Genomic DNA, 19233 nt, shown 5'->3' on the forward strand with positions numbered 1-19233 from the left:
ACTAAAGTTCCAAACTTGTGACTCTCCTGCCTCAGCCTCCTAAGTCACTGGGATTACAGTCATGCACTATTGCACCTGGCAAGTACCAGATATATTAAAGAAGGACATGTTAGATTTACAGTCTTAATTTGAACTATTTAACAAAATTAACTTCTAAAGTACTCATGTTTTAAAAAACCTGACTTACATTTACATGTTTAGACTTAACAAATGTTAAGTTCTTGGAAAGACTGTACTATTAGATTTACAAGTTCATCTCTTTCAAAATTTGAAATATTTGAAAGTATAAAAATATTAAATGCCATTTATAACATTTAAGGGAACCGGAGCACAGTGGCTCATGACTATAATCCCAGCAACTCAGGAGGCTAAGGCAAAAAGATGACAAATTCAAGGCCAGCATAGACAACTTAGCAAGACCGTGTCTCAAAATACAAAATAAAAAGAACTGAGGACATACCTCACTGGCACAGTGTCCCTGGGTTCAATCCCCAATACCACCAAAAAAGAAAAAAAATAAGGGAATTTAATTAACCTGGTAAAAACAGTTAATTGCTTAAGGGAATTTAATGTTAAACTGGTGCCTTAATTGAACCTTACTAAAAAATCAAATATTTTTGCTTTTACATGAATATTCTTAGATTTATAAATAAAACAAACCAACATTTGTAAGTAAAACTTAGTCTTAAAAATAGCTAAGTTTTAAAACATTCAACTTTAATGAGTTTAAAATTATTTTTAGTATTCTATCCCCCAAATCATTTCTCTTAAAAGACTTCAACTGGAAAAAAAAAAAGTCTTCAACTGATTATGCAAAACAATGGTAGCCTCCTTTGCATCTCAGGTTATTCCCAGGAACTATCTATCTATCTATCTATCTATCTATATATATATATATATATATATTGTTATTATAAATATATCCTTTTTAACCATTCTGGTTTCAAACTGGTTATTGATAAAACAGAAAGATTAATTTGTTTATGCTAATTTTGTAATTAACCCCTTTACTGAGTTTAGTGTGGTTTTTGTTTGTTTCCCCAAAATAGCAGTACTGTCATCCACAAAAATGATCATTGTCTTTCCTTTTCTGGAAAACTGCACTGATCTTTGTTTCATGTCTTATTGCATTGGCTAGAACTTCTAGGGTATCAGACAACATATTTTTTGCAATGTTCCTGCAAAGAATGGGAATGCATATAGTTTAATTGTAAAACTGATTCACATTTTTATTGTCATTACTATATCTTCAATTCCTCAAAAGTTCAAATTTCTAAAAAAGAAAACACGTGCTCGATTTTATTAGATTATTTCCCACAATCTTAAATATGCTTTAAACAATCAATTAAACATACACACACTGTGAATTCATCGCAGTCCCTACAAATAATGCACGGTACTTCATCGAAACTGGTCTCCAAAGAGACAACAGGTTCCGGGACAACCCAGCAAGCGCAAACACCCTCACCATCAAAGCCTCTGCACAGCACATGGCCCACGGGAAATGCGGGTGGATCTGCTACCTTTACAAGCAGGCATTTGGCTCAGGAAGAGTGGGGCTCTATGGCAGTCCACCTGGACTCGGGCTGCAGGGACTCTGTTGTAAAGAGCCACGCCGCTACCTGTCTACGGAAGTTTAGGCAGGCGCCCAGCTCGACCGCGGCTAACAGTCCCCCCGCGCAGGCAGCCGACTTCCTGCTGTCACAACTTCTTGCAAAGTGTCAAACTACACCAAGGCTATCGCGGGAGCCCAGCACCGACAACCACACGCACCTTTGTCCCCAGCGCCGACGCGGGCCGCGGACGTCCCCCCGCGGCGGTCCTCATGCCGGCCCAGATTCCGGGCTGCCGCGCGGCTAGCGGCCGGCTCCCGAGCCCTGTTTGCGGGCGGCCGGCCGGCCGGTGCCGCGGCCCATGACCGGTTCCCCGCTCGGGGGCCTCGTCAGCCGCGCCGCGCGCCGGCCAGAAGGCGCGGAGGAATGCCAACTCCACGTCCCAGAGGCAACTCGCGGGACGACGAGGGGGCGGCCACCGGGCGCGCCGGCAGGAATGCGGCGCGGACCCGCCGCTCCGACGCTGCTCCGGGAGCCGGCCGTCCACAGGAGCACTTCGCAGAAACCGGCGGCGGCAGCGGGCGAGCGCGGACGCCAGGGGCCCGGGCCTCTCGGGCTGCGGTCAGCGGAGCCCGCCGGGCGCGGGGCCCCAGGCTTGGCGCAGGCTGACTTCCAGGCCTCGCCGAGGTCCGTCAGAGCGGCTCGCGGGCTCAGCGACGGGATCGGCCGGCGCCGCGGGCTCGGGGATGGCCCGCGGCCCGCGCCCGACTAACGGCCGTAACGGAAGCGCCGAAGGGGCGGGGGACTGAGTCCAGCGCCCGGGGGCGGGGCGGATCGCGAGGCCGGCTCCCTCCCGCGCTCCGCCGGCCGCACTGTCGCCGCCGCCGCCGCCGCCTCAAACCGCGGACGCTTCGTTGTCACGAGCCCGAGGGAGGGGGAAGGAGCCGGGAGTCTCCAGGCTCCGGCGCGGGGAGACCGCGGCACTCTAGTCACGTGCCTCCCTTCCGACCAATGACTGTGGGCAGGCGCGGTGACGTCAGAGCAGCGGCGTGGCCGATGACAGCCGGCCCCGTCACGTGGTCGGGCCGACTCCAATGGGCGGCGCCGCGGCGACCTGAAGTTCCCGGCGGCCCGTGCGACGGCGGTGGTTGGGTGGTAAGATGGCGGCTGTGAGTCTGCGGCTCGGCGACTTGGTGTGGTAAGTCCAGGCGGCTGGGGCCAAGCGAGATGCGCCGCGGAGTGGCCTCCCGGGGCGCGAGATTCGCGGCCAGCCTCGGAGCTGCCCTTCTGCGCAGTCCAGACGGCGGAGGGAGGGAAAGATGGGGTGCTGGCGCTGCGAACGACGCTGGGCGGAAGGGGCAGTCCGGCCCCGAGGGACCGAGGCCGAGGGTGGCCGCGGCGGGCCCGGCTCTGAGCCCCGAGGCCGCCCCGGGGCGGGCCGCGCTTGGAGCCGAGCGACCGGCAGAGGTAGCCCCCTGGCGCCGCGCGGCTCCCGAGGACACTGTGTCCCCGGGGTCTTGCTGGGGCTCCAGGGAGAGGGGAGAGCCAGGGAACCCGCGGGGCCATCTCGCCGGGGCCGGCGGGTCAACTCCCGCGTAGTGACGAGACCTTCCAGTGCGGGCGGCTCGGCCCGGGGTGTCGAAACGGATTGCTGGCGCTGCCCAATGAGGAAATGGACAGGGGACTTCTCCTTTACAACCGATGGCTTGGTAGTGACCGGTGCCTCTCGTGGTCTGCTTCTGTGTCCCCGACAACCGCTCGAACCGAGACTGACCGTGGTCGCCCTGCTCGAGCTGCGTAGTTTGTGTGGACCCGGAGACCGGCTCCCGCGGGCGGTGGTCAGAGCCGGCTCGGTGCCTGGTGAATGAAGGCACGTCCGTGGGGACGGAGAAACCGCCCCAGCCCGGCACCGGAGGGCACGGGAGGCTCCCCTCGAGCCGCTCCCGACGGTTTGGTTGTTCAGTGTTCCTTGTCAGCCCGAGAAGGCACGGGTCTCTCTCTCTCTCTCTCTCTCTCTCTCACACACACACACACACACACAAACACACACACACACACACACACACACACACACACACACACACGGTGTTTCATTCCAGGTCCAGGGTCTCGGCCCAGCTGTGAAGCCAGATTAAGAATCCTGGTTTGCCGGCTTTTGTCTGGCACTTGAGGATGCCAGCCGAGATTGAGAAGCATAAATTGCGTGTTGAGTGGCTTGAAGGAGGGGGACTGGCTTTTCCAGAGCAAGTGCTGACTCTTTGTGTTTTCTCTAGGGGGAAACTCGGCCGGTATCCTCCTTGGCCGGGAAAGGTGAGTGTTTTGCTCTTCAAAGGATGATATCTAAAGTTGGGTTTGAGGAGGTGGAAAATGTAAAGTGCATTTCCCTCAGTTTCTAACACTGAGTGAAACTGGGCCCATTCAGATAACACTCATATTCTGTAGTTTCAGTTATTTTTAAAAAAGGCAATACAATATGAACCAGATCATTTAATCTGCAGTAATTGCTTATTTCTTGAATCAGAGTTAGTTTATGAAATTTGTTGTTAACCCTGGGAATCAATTCTAATTTCAGCATATTTTAGATTTATGCTGAAATCTAACAAAAGAAGAAAATAAATTCTCCAGGAAGAGAGAAGTCTAAATGTAGGTTAGTGAAAAGCCAAAGTATTTTTGTCCCAACTAAGTTTAAATCTTCTTCCCCTGTTACCATATGTGCTGCTCCAGTGCATCTTTGCAGAAGTTGGCATTCCACATTTTGCATGAGGTGATCCATCATAGCTTTCCAAGTGTTCTGTTTTTATATTCTTGCTTGGAATCCAGGAAATGTCTTTAGACTTTGCAATATGGTGTTTTCTGTGCCTCAGTTGTTCTTTATTTTCACCATTTCATGTTTCAACTCTTTGTGCACCAGAAGTATTTTGAAGAATATTTCTTCAGTAATGACATTGACACATTGAGAGGAAGTGATATTGTCTTAGTTTTAACTGCTTGTATAACAGAACCATTGCAGTAAAAGGGATATTGTATCTACTGAGCACTGCTACATGTTAGCTATAGGGAATTTCCAGAATATTTGTACATTTCCACATATCTCAACTGGAAAGTGCCAGACATGAACAAGTTCTAGGCCAAATATATATTCACATTCCTATTCTTTCCCCATGCCCCTTTAACAACTTAGAGCTGTAGAAACTTTTCTAGTGGGGTACCATATTGCTATCAAGTCTTTTTTTTTTTCCCCTTTTATCCTCTAGATTGTTAATCCACCCAAGGACTTGAAGAAACCACGTGGAAAGAAATGCTTCTTTGTGAAGTTTTTTGGAACAGAAGATCAGTGAGTGGTATTCATCAAGTATTCATGTTGTCGTTGTCTTTGGGCATTTCCCTGAGTCTGAACTGCCAAAAGAATATTCTGAGGATCCTTAGTTCAGGCTTCTTATAGTACATAAGAATGGCACATCATCTGGCTTCATGCCTAAATAAAATGTGCTGTTCTCATCTTGCAGAAATTGTCCTGGGGCCAAAAGCAGTGTCAGTCAGGTAAGAACTAGGCTTCATGATCAGAAGTAAGAACTTCTACTTAAGATAGTTTCTCACATCTTTCTTTAGCAACTCCATTGGCACTTCCTTTTTTTTTTAATATTTATTTTTTAGTTTTAGGTGGATACTATATCTTTTTTTTTAAATATCTTTATTAATTTATTTTTATGTGGTATTGAGGATTGAACCCACTGCCTCACACATGCAAGCCAAGCTCTCTACCACTGAGCTACAGCCCCCGTCCCAGACACTATATCTTTATTTTATTTTTATGTGGTACTGAGGATCAAACCCAGTGCCTTATGCATGCTAGGCAAGCACTCTACCACTGAGCCACAACCCCAGCCCCTGTAGTTTCTTTTATAAGAGCCATGTTTGCTTCTCTTTTAGTGGGCATATATCATTAAAATTTATTCATGAAGTCTATAGTAAAAGCTAAAATTTGTTATCTTAATAAATGTACTTGTTTAATTTTTTTCTCTTTTGCAGTAGTAATACTCTGACATTGTAATAGTAAAGCTCAAGTAAAGGGATCCAGGACCATTAATTGTAGATTCTTTGGCTTAAGGTCATATAAGAAGTCACAATGAAGGGAACAATGTGTATTAACTTGAATTTCCAGCAATTTTTTTTTTAGTTTTGTCAACACTACATCAAGTTGAGTATCTGTATCTAGCTAGCTTGCTTGATTTTTTTTTTTTTAAGTAGTTGTATTTCTGTTTGATTCTTATAGGAAAATGTAACTCTGGGTTTGAAAAAAAGGTCTGACTTTTCTGATAAATCTGACACTGATGGTTAAAATATTTATTCTTAGAAAGCAATATATAATATTACATATGAAAATCCCTTATGAACAGTATGCTTTCCTCATTCAGGAGTTTATACATCAGTGCTCTTCCAGGTTTCACATTTGCCTAGTTTGTTGACCTTCATGATACTGATAAACTCCGCCCCCAGTTCTCTGTCACAAACCAATTTACCAGCCTTCTGGTGGCAGTATTTCCAGGAGTTACTAGCCTTGAGCTGTGAGAGGAGAACCTGTGAAAGAGGGAACATTCTAATTCCCTAAAGAAGAGTGTCCTGGTTAGATTGACACCGAAGGAACTCCAAGGAAAGTGAATGTTGTGGTCCCTGCCTTTCAGATGCTTGGTTGTGACAAGACTTAAATAATTTGTTCAGATAAAATTATGTGCAGAGTTAGTGATGCAGGTAATTATGAAAGGCTTCTGGAAGAGGGAGAGGTGAAAACAGTGAGGTCCAGGAAGACTGATGGAAGAAACAAGCCACAAATCCAGTTCTGTAATATGAATACTGTTTGGGTGGGCAGAAACACCAAGGGTAGTTCAGGCAGTGGAGATACTGCTAAGCTGACTGGCCTGAGAAGGAAGAAGCTCCCTGCCTAGGGTAACTGGAGCTTGGGAGTAATTGAGGCAATAAACTTGGCTAAGTCTGGTTGACTTAATGAAGAATTACACATTTCTGAAACAAAATGGGAACTCAGCCAGATTATAGAGGGCCTGCAAGCCATGATTTGATAATTTTTTTATTGTTGAAATGCTAGATGAATAAACTACAATCCCTATGTAAGAAATGAGACCTAGGAAATTGGAGTTGAGTGAACTTGAGTGCTCAGCCAAGCACACAGGTGCAGCCAATAACAAAGGATGTGCACACTGAACACAAACAACCTGCTACTAATGACAGTGATATGAATTCTAAGTTCATGACTAGGGCTCTTTGGAGAGTTCGTAAGCAAATGGACATAGGCAACTGCTAGGTATAAGAACCTTAACCTTTTAAACTCCCTTGATGGGAGCTCTACATAAAAAGCTACTTAAGGCTGAGCATGATGGCACACACCTTAATTCCAGTGACCTAGAGACTGAGGCAGGAGGATTGCAAGTTCAAGGCCAGCCTCAGCAACTTGGCAAGACCCTGTCTCAGAAAAATGTAAAAGGGCTGTGGGTGTAGCTCAGTGGTAGAGTGTATGTTAAACATGAAGCCCTGGGTTCAGTCCCTTGCACCACCACACCCCAAAAATATATATTTAAAAATTAAGATAACTGTGGGACTTAATAGGAAGACAGTTAACTTGAGTAAGGATTAACAAAGAGTAAGGATTTAGAGAAATGCTTCCTTAATGATCAGTGTTAAGGCAGATCTTATTTAGTATCTTCATAATATCAGAAGGTAAGATATCCAGATCGTCTGGTGGCAGCAAATTGCTTTGAGGAAAGAACTCAGGATTTGTCACCAGCCTAAAATCGATTCAGACCCTGGTCTCTCCTACTCTGTGATCTGGGCAAGCTGATTTACCTTACTAAGCCATTGTGTCTGGTGTGGTTTGGTAGATAGCAGGTGTTCAGCAACATCAAGTCAGGATATAGATCTATTACAGGACAGAAAAAAAGATGGTAAGAAGAAGCAGACAAGTGGATGTAAGAAAAATGTGAGACACAGATTATGCTCCTGAGAGCAAGTGAGTATGTGTATATATATGTTTGGAAAGAAAGGTAGCTGAGTGGGAAATTCCTAAAGAAGTTTTCCAGGTATGCTTTTCTGACCAAAAAGGCTTTGAACATGAAATAATGTATTGCTCCACCTTTATGTAAAACTATAGTGTGCCTCTCCAGGAATACCATGTGCTGTTCAGTTTGTGCTTCCATGGGGATCTGATAGAACTAGTGAAGATCCAGACAAAGGAACCTAGCAGACAAAAGAGTAGGACTCTTCAATATGGGAAAGCAGAGACTGAAAACAGCATGATCGGAACATTTGAACCAGTGGATGGCCTTTAGTAGTTGACACTGCACGTGGAATATTGTGTGACTATACTCAGGACAAATACAGAGAGTCACTTCAAGGTAATACAGGTAGTATAAGTGGATTTTTAGGGATGAGAACTGATGTTTGAAGGACAAAGCTCTAAGTGGCTATGGTAGAGGCTGGACTTTACCCTTAACACTTCTTGTAGGAGAGGATGAGTGTGGCCTATCTTGCAGTAGGGGCTCCATTGATTCCTCCACCCTCACCCAGTTGAAGAGGGTCTGACCCAGTGGTATTCCTAAGAAATATAGTATTCAGTCAGAGATACTCAGTTTCAAAATTAACACACTACTTATGGGATAAAATATGTAACTAGAATTCTTCTGGCAAGGACTTTTGTTAAGAATAAAGTGGTTAGCTCTGGGGCTGGGGTTGTGGCTCAGCGGTAGAGTGCTTGCCTAGCACGCTTGCCTAGCATGTGCGAGGCCCTGGGTTTGATCCTCAGCACCACATAAAAATAAATAAAATAAAGGTATTGTGTCCAACTACAACTAAAAAATAAACATTTAAAAAAACATGGTTAGCCCCTTGCAACAAGATATAGGGTGATTCTAATCCTTTTAGAATCCCGAATTTTCTTTCTCAACTGTAACTTCTCACAAATTGTGTGGGCATCCCACTGTGAGGAAGAGAGAGCCAGACCTGTCTGATCAGATGTCCCTGGTGAGGACAGAACTTATTAAGATGGCTGGGTTCACTTGCCAAGCCACATAGCCAAAACAATTGCCCATGATCATTTAAAGAACCATTTTCATGTAAATACAAAGGGGAAAAAATCACTTTATTATAGCATTGCTAGTTCCACTATGTGACCACAACCAAATATTAAGCATCAAATGTATGAGAGTCAACGTTGGACAGTTTGATGGGTGATGGTCACCCATCAAAGAAGAGATACCTCAGAATTTAAAAAGTTTCATCAGTGGCAGTGGATCGCACAACAGAGAGAGTGTTAGTTTAGTTTGCAGGTCCTTAGAAGTTACCAGAAACAAACCAATTCAAAAATACCATGGACAAATAGTAGGTACCTTGCAGACTAACTCAGAGTTCCCATAGCAATCTTCACTTCTGATCTTTATTGCTGCCCTTTTAGGAAATGGATGGATTTGTCTTGGTTCTTCTCCCTACCCTGCCTGATGAGGAAACTGTGAGAGGCCAGGGGGTTGCCCGTTTTAGTGATAAGATGTCCAGGATTCCAGCCTGAGGTGCTTTGTTCATCAAGCCACATCTAAGGTGGGATAGGCCTGGCTGAGTGTGAGGTATCTGAGTCAATAGTACAAGTAACTCTTCTAGAAACAGATATCTGAGTTAATGTTGAGAAGCCTAACAGTTGGGACCATGCAGGCATCCTTTTTCACCTGGAACCAACTAGCCTACTTTCCCTACATCTAGCACCATGTAACAATTGGAGAGTTGAGGCAAGTGGACAGTGAGGGCCACTGTTCTAGATTGAGACAGCAGTGTCCCCATACCAGGACACAAATGCTCTTCTAGAGAGTGTCAGTTAGCTGCTGCTGTCCCAGCAGCAGCAGGAGCAGTTCCTGGCCTACTGGGGACTTCATGGATAAGCATGTGTCATATGATGGAATTTTAGAAACTGGCCCAAAAAGAAATTGCCAGTGATTTATGAATGTGGGCAGTATAGCCTAAAATTCTCATCCAGCATTTGGGAATGTTTTCAGGGTTCTGAAACAAGGTCTTATCTATATAAGTCTTTGTTAATGTCTTTAAGATTACATTTGCTTGGGCTGGGGATGTGGCTCAAGCGGTAGCCCGCTCGCCTGGCATGCGTGCGGCCCGGGTTCGATCCTCAGCACCACATACAAACAAAGATGTTGTGTCCGCCGAAAACTAAAAAATAAACATTAAAAAGTTTTAAAAAAAAAATTAAAAAAAAAAAAGATTACATTTGCTTGAAGTTAACTGAGGAATTCCTCATTTTCTGTGCATATTTTCTGATGCCTGTATTTCTGGATAGTTTAGACTTGGACCTATAACACCACAGTAATCCCCAGTCTTTTAATTATTTTTTTAAAAAGACATAAAAGAAATTGCTTATTGAGTACTACTCACAAATCCATATGAAGAAGGGAACCCATATTCTTCTGACCCTGTCCTTGTAATTTCCTTTGGATTTTGTGCCCCATGTTCATTTTCTTTTTCTCACTGTGTCCATGTCATCCCCCCACACCCCTCCACCCAGCTTCAAGATTTCAGTACAGGTCATTGTGTCAAGATGAAGGTTAAGTCACATATGAGAATCTTTGAGATTGGTCATAGACTGACATCTCTAATACAACATCTATGTACATGATTTTCATTTAAGGGAAGAGCAGATCAGAGTGTTTGAAAATGCTAGTTTTTATATTCGTTTGTAAGTTCTGAATGTGAAGGAACTTTTTAGGACACCAGGGTAAGTTGGCTGCTCTGGGATGCATTATGTGCAATTACATCAGCTAGGCAGGAGCTCCCCTCCAGAGCAAGTCTCCAAATCATGGGGAACATCTGGAGTTGAAATAGCCCAAGTTCTACACAGGATCCTTTAGTACAAATTTGATGGGTTTTGTTTTGTTTTGTAGTGCTGGGAATTAAACCAGGGTCTCATGCATGCTAGGCAAACACTCTAGCACTGAACTACATCTCCAGCCCCTGACTTGTTTTTTATATATAATACAGATTTACGGTTCCAAAAAAAAAAAAAAAAAGTTAAGCAGTAAACAAGAAGGCAGATCCAATCATCCCCATCCCTCAGCTGCCCAGATAGATAGCGTTTCCTGTGTCATGTCCCTCCAGAGAGATTGGTGAAGCATTGAGAAGTTGTGTGTATTCATTTTTTTCATCTTCACATGAGTGGATGCAAGCTACACACATTGCTTTTCTTGCCTTTTCCCTTTAGATAGTTTAAGGGGCCTTCCTTTTCCTTCTCTGTAATGGCCTCTCAATTACTAGTTACTTTTTTTTTAGTTGCTTACTACCACAAGCAAAGTATAATTACTGCCTTCTACATAAAAGCAAATCCTCACACATTAGACAACCTGGTAAGCTTGTTCTTTCTGATTTCCCAGCTCACAGCAAATTAGACTGAAAAGGTAAAGCTCCATCCAGGCATTGGGAGGAGCATATGAGGAAAATCACAAGTTTCAGCTTATTACAAGGAAAGAAACTGAATAGTCGTTTAAGTCTGGGAGTGTAGCTCAGTGGTAGAGCACGATAAGCATGAACCAAGCCCTTGGTTCCATGCCCAACACAGGGAGAAGGGGGGTGAGGAATCATTTAAAAACCAACAACAAGGGCTGGGGATGTGGCTCAAGCGGTAGCGCGCTCGCCTGGCATGCGTGCGGCCCGGGTTCGATCCTCAGCACCACATACAAACAAAGATGTTGTGTCCGCCGATAACTAAAAAATAAATATTAAAAAGTTCTCTCTCTCCTCTCTCACTCTATCTTTAAAAAAAAAAGAATACCCTTTAAAAAAAAAAAAAAAAAAAACCAACAACAAAACAAATGCTAAAGCCTTGAGCCATCCAGCACCTTTTAACCCATTGATAGGGGACCACCCTGCCACATGCCTGGAAGGCATCAATGATTATTTATTGATTGCCTCTGAATCAGAGGGGTGCTCTGTTGAAGTTCTAGCTGGAAAGCACATCCACTTTAAAAAGAGGGAGGTTTTGTGGTATAGTCTTTAGAGAAAAAGTCTACCAAAGTGATTTAAGCTGGGTTCACTTAAGAGGTAATCCTAGGAGCAGATGAGCTGGTGTTTGACTTTCTGATGCCCCAGGATGCCTTTCCAACAATAGGTCAATTTCCTAAGTTTATTAATGTTTCTTGCCTTTATCCTTTTAAAGTCTTTTTTGTAAGTCTTATTTGGACTGTTTAGAAAATTATTTTATAATTTCAAAGATGGTTGTAGAGAGGAAAATTTCATTGTAGTATCTCAAATTCCTATCTTGAGGGTAAATGGAATTTTGAGTGTACTGTTGCTTCTGGCAGAAATCAGTAATCCATTTAAAATGCTTCAACAGAAAAAATGGGGGGGGTGTTGATTTATTGGTGCTTCCTCCATAGATGTCCTTGCCTTTGCATTTTCTCTGATTCAGAGATTGATGAGAGACTGGGTAGGAGGTGGTGATGGCAGTAGCAGGAAGGAGTAGGTGGGATTAAAGCTCTTGGAGCCTGTTGTCCCAGCTCCACAAAAACCACCTTGTTGGTCTTTTCCTGGAAACTTGTACAGGTCTCAGCTACCCTGCAGCTCCTAGGAGGGTGATGTGGGTCCTGAATGCCATGGCTCTTAAACTTCATCCTGGTACCACACAGTTAATATAGCAGCCTAACTGACTTTGCATCTGATTGCTCCAGCCTATCCTTACAGTCAGCTGTAAGTGCAGGGAGAGGCAGGGGAGTCAGTTCAAAAAATAAGGGGTAAGATCTCCTTTCTTGTCTTCTCCCTGGGATTGGACTCATTGACTTTCTTGTGTCAAATTGCAGACTTTAAGCTGAATTAGTCCCTGGGGAGCATCTGTTTTATGACTGTGGCCAGAGCTCTGTGTCCCTGTGAATTGTTTGGATTAGCTATAGAGGAATTGTCTCACTCTCATTTGGTGACTTGCATTTGCAGGCTGGCAGCCCAGGGCTGTCATGTTGTTCTGACCCACCATCATGGCTTTTACACAATACCCAAAGTACAAGTGGCTGTTGTGGGTTGTAGCATTATTTCTGTATACAGAAGTTTGCACTTTCAATATTAGTGCATATCCTCCAGCCTTCTCTTAGGAAAGAACGTTTAAGTAATGAGATAGCCCAGTTTCTACATCCTTAGCCTGACCCATTTTTTTCTGAAGGTTACACTGTGACACTGGTGAGTATTGCAAGATAAAACATATGTTAATTAAGTGATATGTTGCCAAGCCTATAATATTCTCTTTTATATTTGAATTTTCTAAGCCAAATGTCATTCAGGGAAACCATAGAAAGCCAGTTGTTGCAAACTCTCTCAGGTTAGTGTGGTAGGCCAGGTATTCCAGAATTGATGACTGGCTACTTTTTTCAGTTTGAATGTTACATGTTGATGGTAGAAATTAAAAATTAGATATCAGAGGAGTGCATTCTACCTTGACTTTTAAGAACAATCTCATTAGTAAAGGCCTCCTTTTGTAACTGCTGCCCTCATCCCAAACCATATGTTTTGTGTGGTTTAGTAGCCATGGATACCATCATTTATGATCAAATATAGGCTCAGCAACTGCAAATATCTGTAAGAGCCACCAACTTTAGAAGGTGCTGGATTTCTTTATCTCTGACCACATCCCTGACTCTTGGTTGATGGGCAGAACATAAATCTGGCTCAAGTTGTTGACAGGCAGCAAGTGTTTTCTTACACACTTACACTGCCATGGTTTATGATGCTTCCAGGGACTCTTGATTACCAGGGAGGCATGTGTGGCTTTTGTGCTGTACAGTGAGACCATCTCCAGCTTTCTCTTGTTCTGAGCAAGTGGCTGGGTATGTGTGGTTGAATGTTGAAGCTAGTAAATGAGAATAGAAACAATAGTGTATAACATACAATTTCATGTGAGGTATGTTCTGATTTGGTATAGTGGCTGCTGTGGTGGTTTTCCTTTACTTATTTCAAGAAAATATACTATAGCCTCAAAAGTTTGGGATGGTTGAGTACATGTTTTTTAAAAGTGTCAAGCCTTTTTGAAATTCCAGTTAAACCAAATGGATGTTTGCATTCTGCTCTAGTGAGATCTTTGGTAGTTTTCAACATTCACAGTATGGATCACATACCCTTTCTCTGTTTTCTGCTAGTGCCTGGATCAAAGTGGAACAGCTAAAGCCATATCATGCTCATAAAGAGGAAATGATAAAGATCAACAAGGGTAAACGATTCCAGCAAGCTGTGGATGCTGTTGAAGAGTTCCTCAGGAGAGCCAAAGGGAAAGACCAGGTGAGAGAGATTCCAATTTTCCCTTTTCACTAGGCTTGTTATTTTGAATAGTTACTAGAAGATTAAATGTCACCCAGTCCCACAACTCTATTAAGAGATGCCTGGAGAGGGCAATACTTCAGTTTTAAGATATTAGCCTTTGGCTCATCAGCTTGCAACTCCGTGCCTGTGGCTCACCTTCCAGAATAGCTTGTTGTTGGGGAAGTTTTGTGGACCAAGAGGAATAGCTTAGCTTTCAAGTGCAGCACAGAGCATAGGGGCATAGCCTCTGGATATGTACCCTGAGTTTAAACCCCACCTCCTAGCTTTGGCACTGTGGACAAGTGACTCAGTTCTTTTTTTTTTTTTTTTAATATACTTCCCCCAATGTAAGTGGGGGTGACCAAGGAACCTGTGTCATAGGGTGGCTGTGAGGATGATTCACAGAAGTGCCTGTAGCAGTGCACGGCACATGTTGGTGGCAGCAGCAGCTGTTGTGTGGCTATCATTATTATTATTAAACTTTCAGACATCATCCCACACCTCTGCTGATGACAAGAGTCGGCGTAATTCCAGTGAGGAGAGGAGTAGGCCAAACTCAGGTGACGAGAAGCGCAAACTTAGCCTGTCTGAAGGGAAGGTGAAGAAGAACGTGGGAGAAGGAAAGAAGAGGGTGTCTTCAGGCTCTGCAGAGAGAGGCTCCAAACCCCCTCTGAAAAGAGCCCAAGAGCAAAGTCCCCGGAAACGGGGTCGGCCCCCAAAGGATGAGAAGGTTTGTCTTACCACCGTAGCTTCTGGATTTAGTGACCTCCTTGTGTGTAAGGTAGAGCTGGACCATGCAGCGTGCTTCTGCTCACCAGTGGTGTGGAGTCCTGTCCTGAGTGCTGCCTTGAAGAAGCCCGCAGCCCAAATGAGAGATGGATGAACAGGCCTGAGTCCACCTGAGCCAGTGTACACAGGCTGGCTGGGAAGGGCTAGTGACAGAGGGAGAAGATGCCCCAGAGGTGATGGCGTGGATGTCTTGGTACAGTGGAGGACAGTTAGGCAAGCAGAGATGGGGACAAGTGTTTAGTAGATTGTGGAGGGCCTGTGGTCTTCTTAAGCAGTGGGCCCCGTGCAGCTAAGTGAAAGTGGCAGTGTGCGCCACGCATTACAGGTTCAAAGCCAGGTACACATTCATGAGGGGCAATAGTAAGTCTTGAAAAAGAGTATGCTCAAAGTTCAATGGAGGAAGCCTCCCTACAATTTGGTAACCAGTTGTATAAAGGATGAATGTGAAAAGGGAAAAGAAGGTAATTGTCAGCTTCGCTTCTGAGAAAATGGTGATAAGATCCTTATACAGAGAGGAGTCAGGAGATGGAGCTGACCCTCCAGGAAAGAAAAGAGGGCAGTTCCATGTGGGATTGGGGTTTTTAATTTGTTTATTGCTATGCTAGGTATTGAACCCAGGACCTCACACAGGCTAGGCAAGTGCTGTACCACTGAGCCACACCGCAGCCCCTAGTTCTATTCTGAATGTGATGAATTTGAGGCACATTCTAGATAGGACTAGACATGTAGGCTTGGGAGGCAGCCCTGGAGGAAGGATGATTGACATCATGAGACTGGATGAGCTCGCCTTGGGAAAGTGAGAAAGAAAGGCATAGGCTGCTCTGCAGAGAGAAGATGTGGTCTGTGATGGTAGCATCTGAGGCGCCAGTAGGGTAAAATCAGTGGGAATGTTGTGTCTTTCTCATTCTCGATGACAAAACGTAGGTCCAGTCTCTGAAGCCCAGGGAGAATATCTAGATGAAGGGTTCTCTCACACAGGAGAACTGTCAGCAGCAGGATAGAAGAAACAGAACCCAAATGACCAGCAGGAACAGTGGGTGACCAGACCACTAGACATCAGAGCGTGGTTGGCAGATTCAAACACCAGTAAGGCCAGGCAGGCAGCGAGAGCAAGAGAAGCTGCCTGATTGGAAGAAGAAATGTTCGAACATGCAGGGACAGCAAGTTGGGAGGCTGAGGCAGAAGGATCACAATTCCAGGCCAGAGTCAGCAACTTAGCAAAGCCCTAAGCAACATTAGGGAGACCCTGTTTCAAAATAAAAAGTAAAAGGGGCTGGGAATATAGGTCTGTGGTAGAGCTCTTGCCTAGCATGTGTGAAGCACTGTGTTCGATCCTGAGTACCATATAAAAATGAATTAAAAATTAACGTATTTAAAACAAAAAACAGCACTTTTGGGGTCCAAAGGAGCATCTCTGTGGCTGCCACTGTGTATGTAGTCTCTGTTTAGAGACAGTCTGTCTCACTGTTAAATGGCCTAAAACAAGAGGAAAGCCCTTTCCCCAATGACCATGAGCCAGGAGGTAGAGAAAACTGCCAACTGCAGTATGCAGGACACTTCACAGGGAGTGTGATCTAGTCACAGTAGGTGTCATGTGGCTTTTGAGTTGTCTTCCCAGGGATCTAGAAGGAATCTGGGCTGTCAGGCTTTAACCTGTTTTTCACATTCCATATTGTTCTAAAGCAAGTATCTCATCAACTCCTATGTCACCATGGAGAGAATTAGCTTCTTTTTGTATAAGGGTATGTATAGCGAGAGATTAGGACTAAGGCCCTGAGATTGAATTGTGGCCCTGTGACTTCCTACAGCTGCATGACCTTGGCCAGTTCCTTTGCCTCAGTTTCCTCATCTGGTCATTATTGTGAGAATTCAGTGAGTCAGTGGCCGAGCCCTAAGCAGTATATGGCTTACTGGGCATCTGACCATGGCTTTGCGTTGGTATTTCAAAGGTGGGAGATGGTTGTGCGCTGAGAGCTTGGTGGCGGCTTTAGTGCAGCCAAAGGCCCCTGCCCAGGCCGCCTTCTAAAGGCTTTCCCCAGGCCCCCAGTACAAAGGCATTTCTCTCAGGGCTGAGTTGGTCATCTGGAGGGTAAAAACATTTAGTCATGTTTCAGTCCAGGGGCTCTCCCTGCTGTTGACCCTTTTCAGTGTCCTTTCTGCATAGCCTTTGTGCTTGGCCTAGCCTGTGGTGCAAGGATGTATTCTGAGGACGGGGTGAGTGTGGGGAGAGGCACAGGTCAGACAGCAATCTCAGCTCAGCATTTTCAGACGCACAGGGGTACTGTGCCAGGGCACTGGTATTTTGATGCATTCTTCCAACCTGATCTATTCTGTAGCCTCAAAAGAGTGTGTGTATTTTGCCATAGTGGTTGTCATTTGACTGGCAAGCTCCTCTCAGAAATAGAGCAGAGCACAGGCTGATAGCTGGGCAGAAACACAGGTGAGTCATTCCAGGCATCATCTCCTGCCCCATAGGTAATTATTCAAAAGGTTGACCTGGATCCAGGAGGTTACATGCCAGCAGGCCAGGCTGGGTGTGGGCAGTGTCTAGACTTCTGTTGGTGAGTGTGCTGGGCAGTGTGCTCCCATGCTCTTGCTAGGGTCCTTCTTTCCTAGTCCCGAGCTGAGAGCAACAGCTCTGGGCACCAACCAGCACAACAGAAGTAGTATGGCCAAGCCTGTGGCTCTACTAATATTTCAAACTCATGCAAAGACCAACAATTTGGGAATTTTACTTCATGCTGGACCCAGAGCTATGTTCATCTTGCTCCTATACCATCTTCCCTAGAGCTGCACGGTCCTTAGCCATGTGTGACCATTTGAAGGGTTCTGTCTCAGGAGAACTGTCAGCATGTAAACTATACAGAGTATGATTTAAAATTCAGTTTCTTGGTTACTCCTCAGTTGTGCTAGGCTGGTATCAGGTATGCCATATGACACATGATTAGAGGCTTCTGTGTCAAAAAGCACAGATATCCAGCATGGCCTTCGTTGCAGAAAATTTTTCTGACCAGCACTGCCCTGAGTCTTTTATTTCTCCTCAAAGCCTCATTATTCACCAAATGTGTATTGAGCAGCTCCCCCACGAGCCAGCCGTCTGGAAGGAAAGCAGTGTGACACAGACGAGGCCCCTCACTTCTTCAATAAGTATTGAATCTCAACTATGTGCCAGACATGGTTTCTGGCATAGGGTAGAGATTGAACAAAACTGGCAAACTTCTTGCTTTTCTAGAATATACTTTTAATAGCACAAGCCCTACAGCCAATTTCCTGAGTTTAAATTTGATCTACTGCACTAATGGCTAGCTCAGTGACCTTAGCCAAGGCTATTTAAACTCTCCACATCTCCATTTTCTCTTCCATAAAATGAAGGTGATAGCAGTTCTCTGTCATGAGGTCACAGGGGTTATATGAGACCATGCATATAGCACATAGGAAGCCCTGTGGAAGCATGCTGTTATTAGGGTCAGAATCAACATTCCAGTGGGGGAAATACAGGTAGGTCAGGTAAGGCCTTTCTGATCAGGGACATTTCAGCAGAGACGTAGCCTGTGAACCAAGCAGACATCTGTTGGAAAATATTCCCAGTAGTGCAAAGGCACTGAGGCAGGTGCATACTTGATACATTTGGGGAAGGGGTATAGCCAGTGGAGTGCTGGTGGGTGAGCAACTGATGAGGGAGAGAAGAATTGGGACTCAAGGTTAGAGATTATCCTGTGGCTGGTATTACAAACCACATAGAACCCTCCCTATAGGTTGCCATAAGAAAGTGTAGGCTGTGCTGTGTGAGGTGGGAAGCTGGTATTCAGCAGAGAAGTGCCGTGGACTGACTCAATTTTTAAAAAGATTGTCCAGCTGCTGTGCAGTATTAGACTGTGGAGACTCAGAATGGAAGCAGGGAAATTTGTTTTGTAACCAGTCAAGTAACTGGTGGTGATGGCCAGAGTTTGGGAGTTATCAGTGAGGATAGTGAGGGGCCGGATAGATAGCCAGCTATAAAGCAGAAGTCATTGCTGCTGGGTTAAAGAGGGAAGAACCAAGAAGGACTGCCAGAGGCCTTGGCTTGGTGGATCAGTGGAAAAAGAAGTGTGGGCCGGGGAGCTGGAGAGTTCCTGGGGCACATCCAGATTCACATTGGCACCCAGATGGACACGTCAGGAGAGCACAGGGGTGGAAAGGGAGGAGGTATGAGGTAACACTGAGCAGGAGGGAGAGGCTGAATGGGTTGTAAAGCTGAAACAGTGACCTTTTGCCCAGGAGGAATGGGCACCAGGCAGTGTAGAAGAGGAGTAGCTCCAGGGTGACTACCCTGGGTATGTTCTAGTTTCACCATGTCGCAGCTATAAAGTTTGGACAGTCTGCCTCACCTGCAGCTTTTTTTTTTTTTTTTTTTTTTTTTTTTTTTTTTAAAGATATGGTGGTTTCCTTCTGAAGTCACTACTGTTTCTTAATGGTCATTCATTATTGCTATAAGGAACTTTTCCTATGACTTTGCCGACAACACTGCAGGCCATATCAGGCTTTCTGATTACCTCCTTCCTTGTGAAATGTAGGC

At 45.0% G+C, this 19233-nt stretch overlaps 2 protein-coding genes across 5 annotated transcripts in view; one reads left to right on the forward strand and one right to left on the reverse strand.

Moving 5' to 3' along the window:
- Positions 1 to 2503, reverse strand: part of UBN1 (ubinuclein 1) — a 30821-nt gene extending 28318 nt beyond the window's left edge. The window contains exons 1-2 of one of the 2 annotated variants that reach the window (XM_081297368.1): positions 1774 to 2503; positions 461 to 478 (exon numbers count right to left, since the gene is read on the reverse strand). The gene's annotated coding sequence lies outside the window, so the exon portion shown is untranslated. The remainder of the gene's footprint in view (positions 1 to 460; positions 479 to 1773) is intronic. The other variant, XM_081297367.1, reaches the window with a different exon arrangement.
- A 126-nt stretch (positions 2504 to 2629) lies between these two features.
- The window catches only part of GLYR1 (glyoxylate reductase 1 homolog), a 32466-nt gene continuing 15862 nt past the window's right edge, over positions 2630 to 19233 (forward strand). For all 3 annotated transcript variants that reach the window (XM_081297369.1, XM_081297370.1, XM_081297371.1), the window contains exons 1-5: positions 2630 to 2751; positions 3827 to 3863; positions 4808 to 4887; positions 13730 to 13868; positions 14377 to 14619. In XM_081297369.1, the coding sequence (XP_081153495.1) occupies positions 2714 to 2751; positions 3827 to 3863; positions 4808 to 4887; positions 13730 to 13868; positions 14377 to 14619 (537 nt within the window). In that variant the 5' untranslated portion in view covers positions 2630 to 2713. The remainder of the gene's footprint in view (positions 2752 to 3826; positions 3864 to 4807; positions 4888 to 13729; positions 13869 to 14376; positions 14620 to 19233) is intronic.

Source organism: Spermophilus citellus (genome assembly GCF_964194105.1).
Source record: "Spermophilus citellus genome assembly, chromosome: 6".
Taxonomy (NCBI): Eukaryota; Metazoa; Chordata; class Mammalia; order Rodentia; family Sciuridae; genus Spermophilus; species Spermophilus citellus.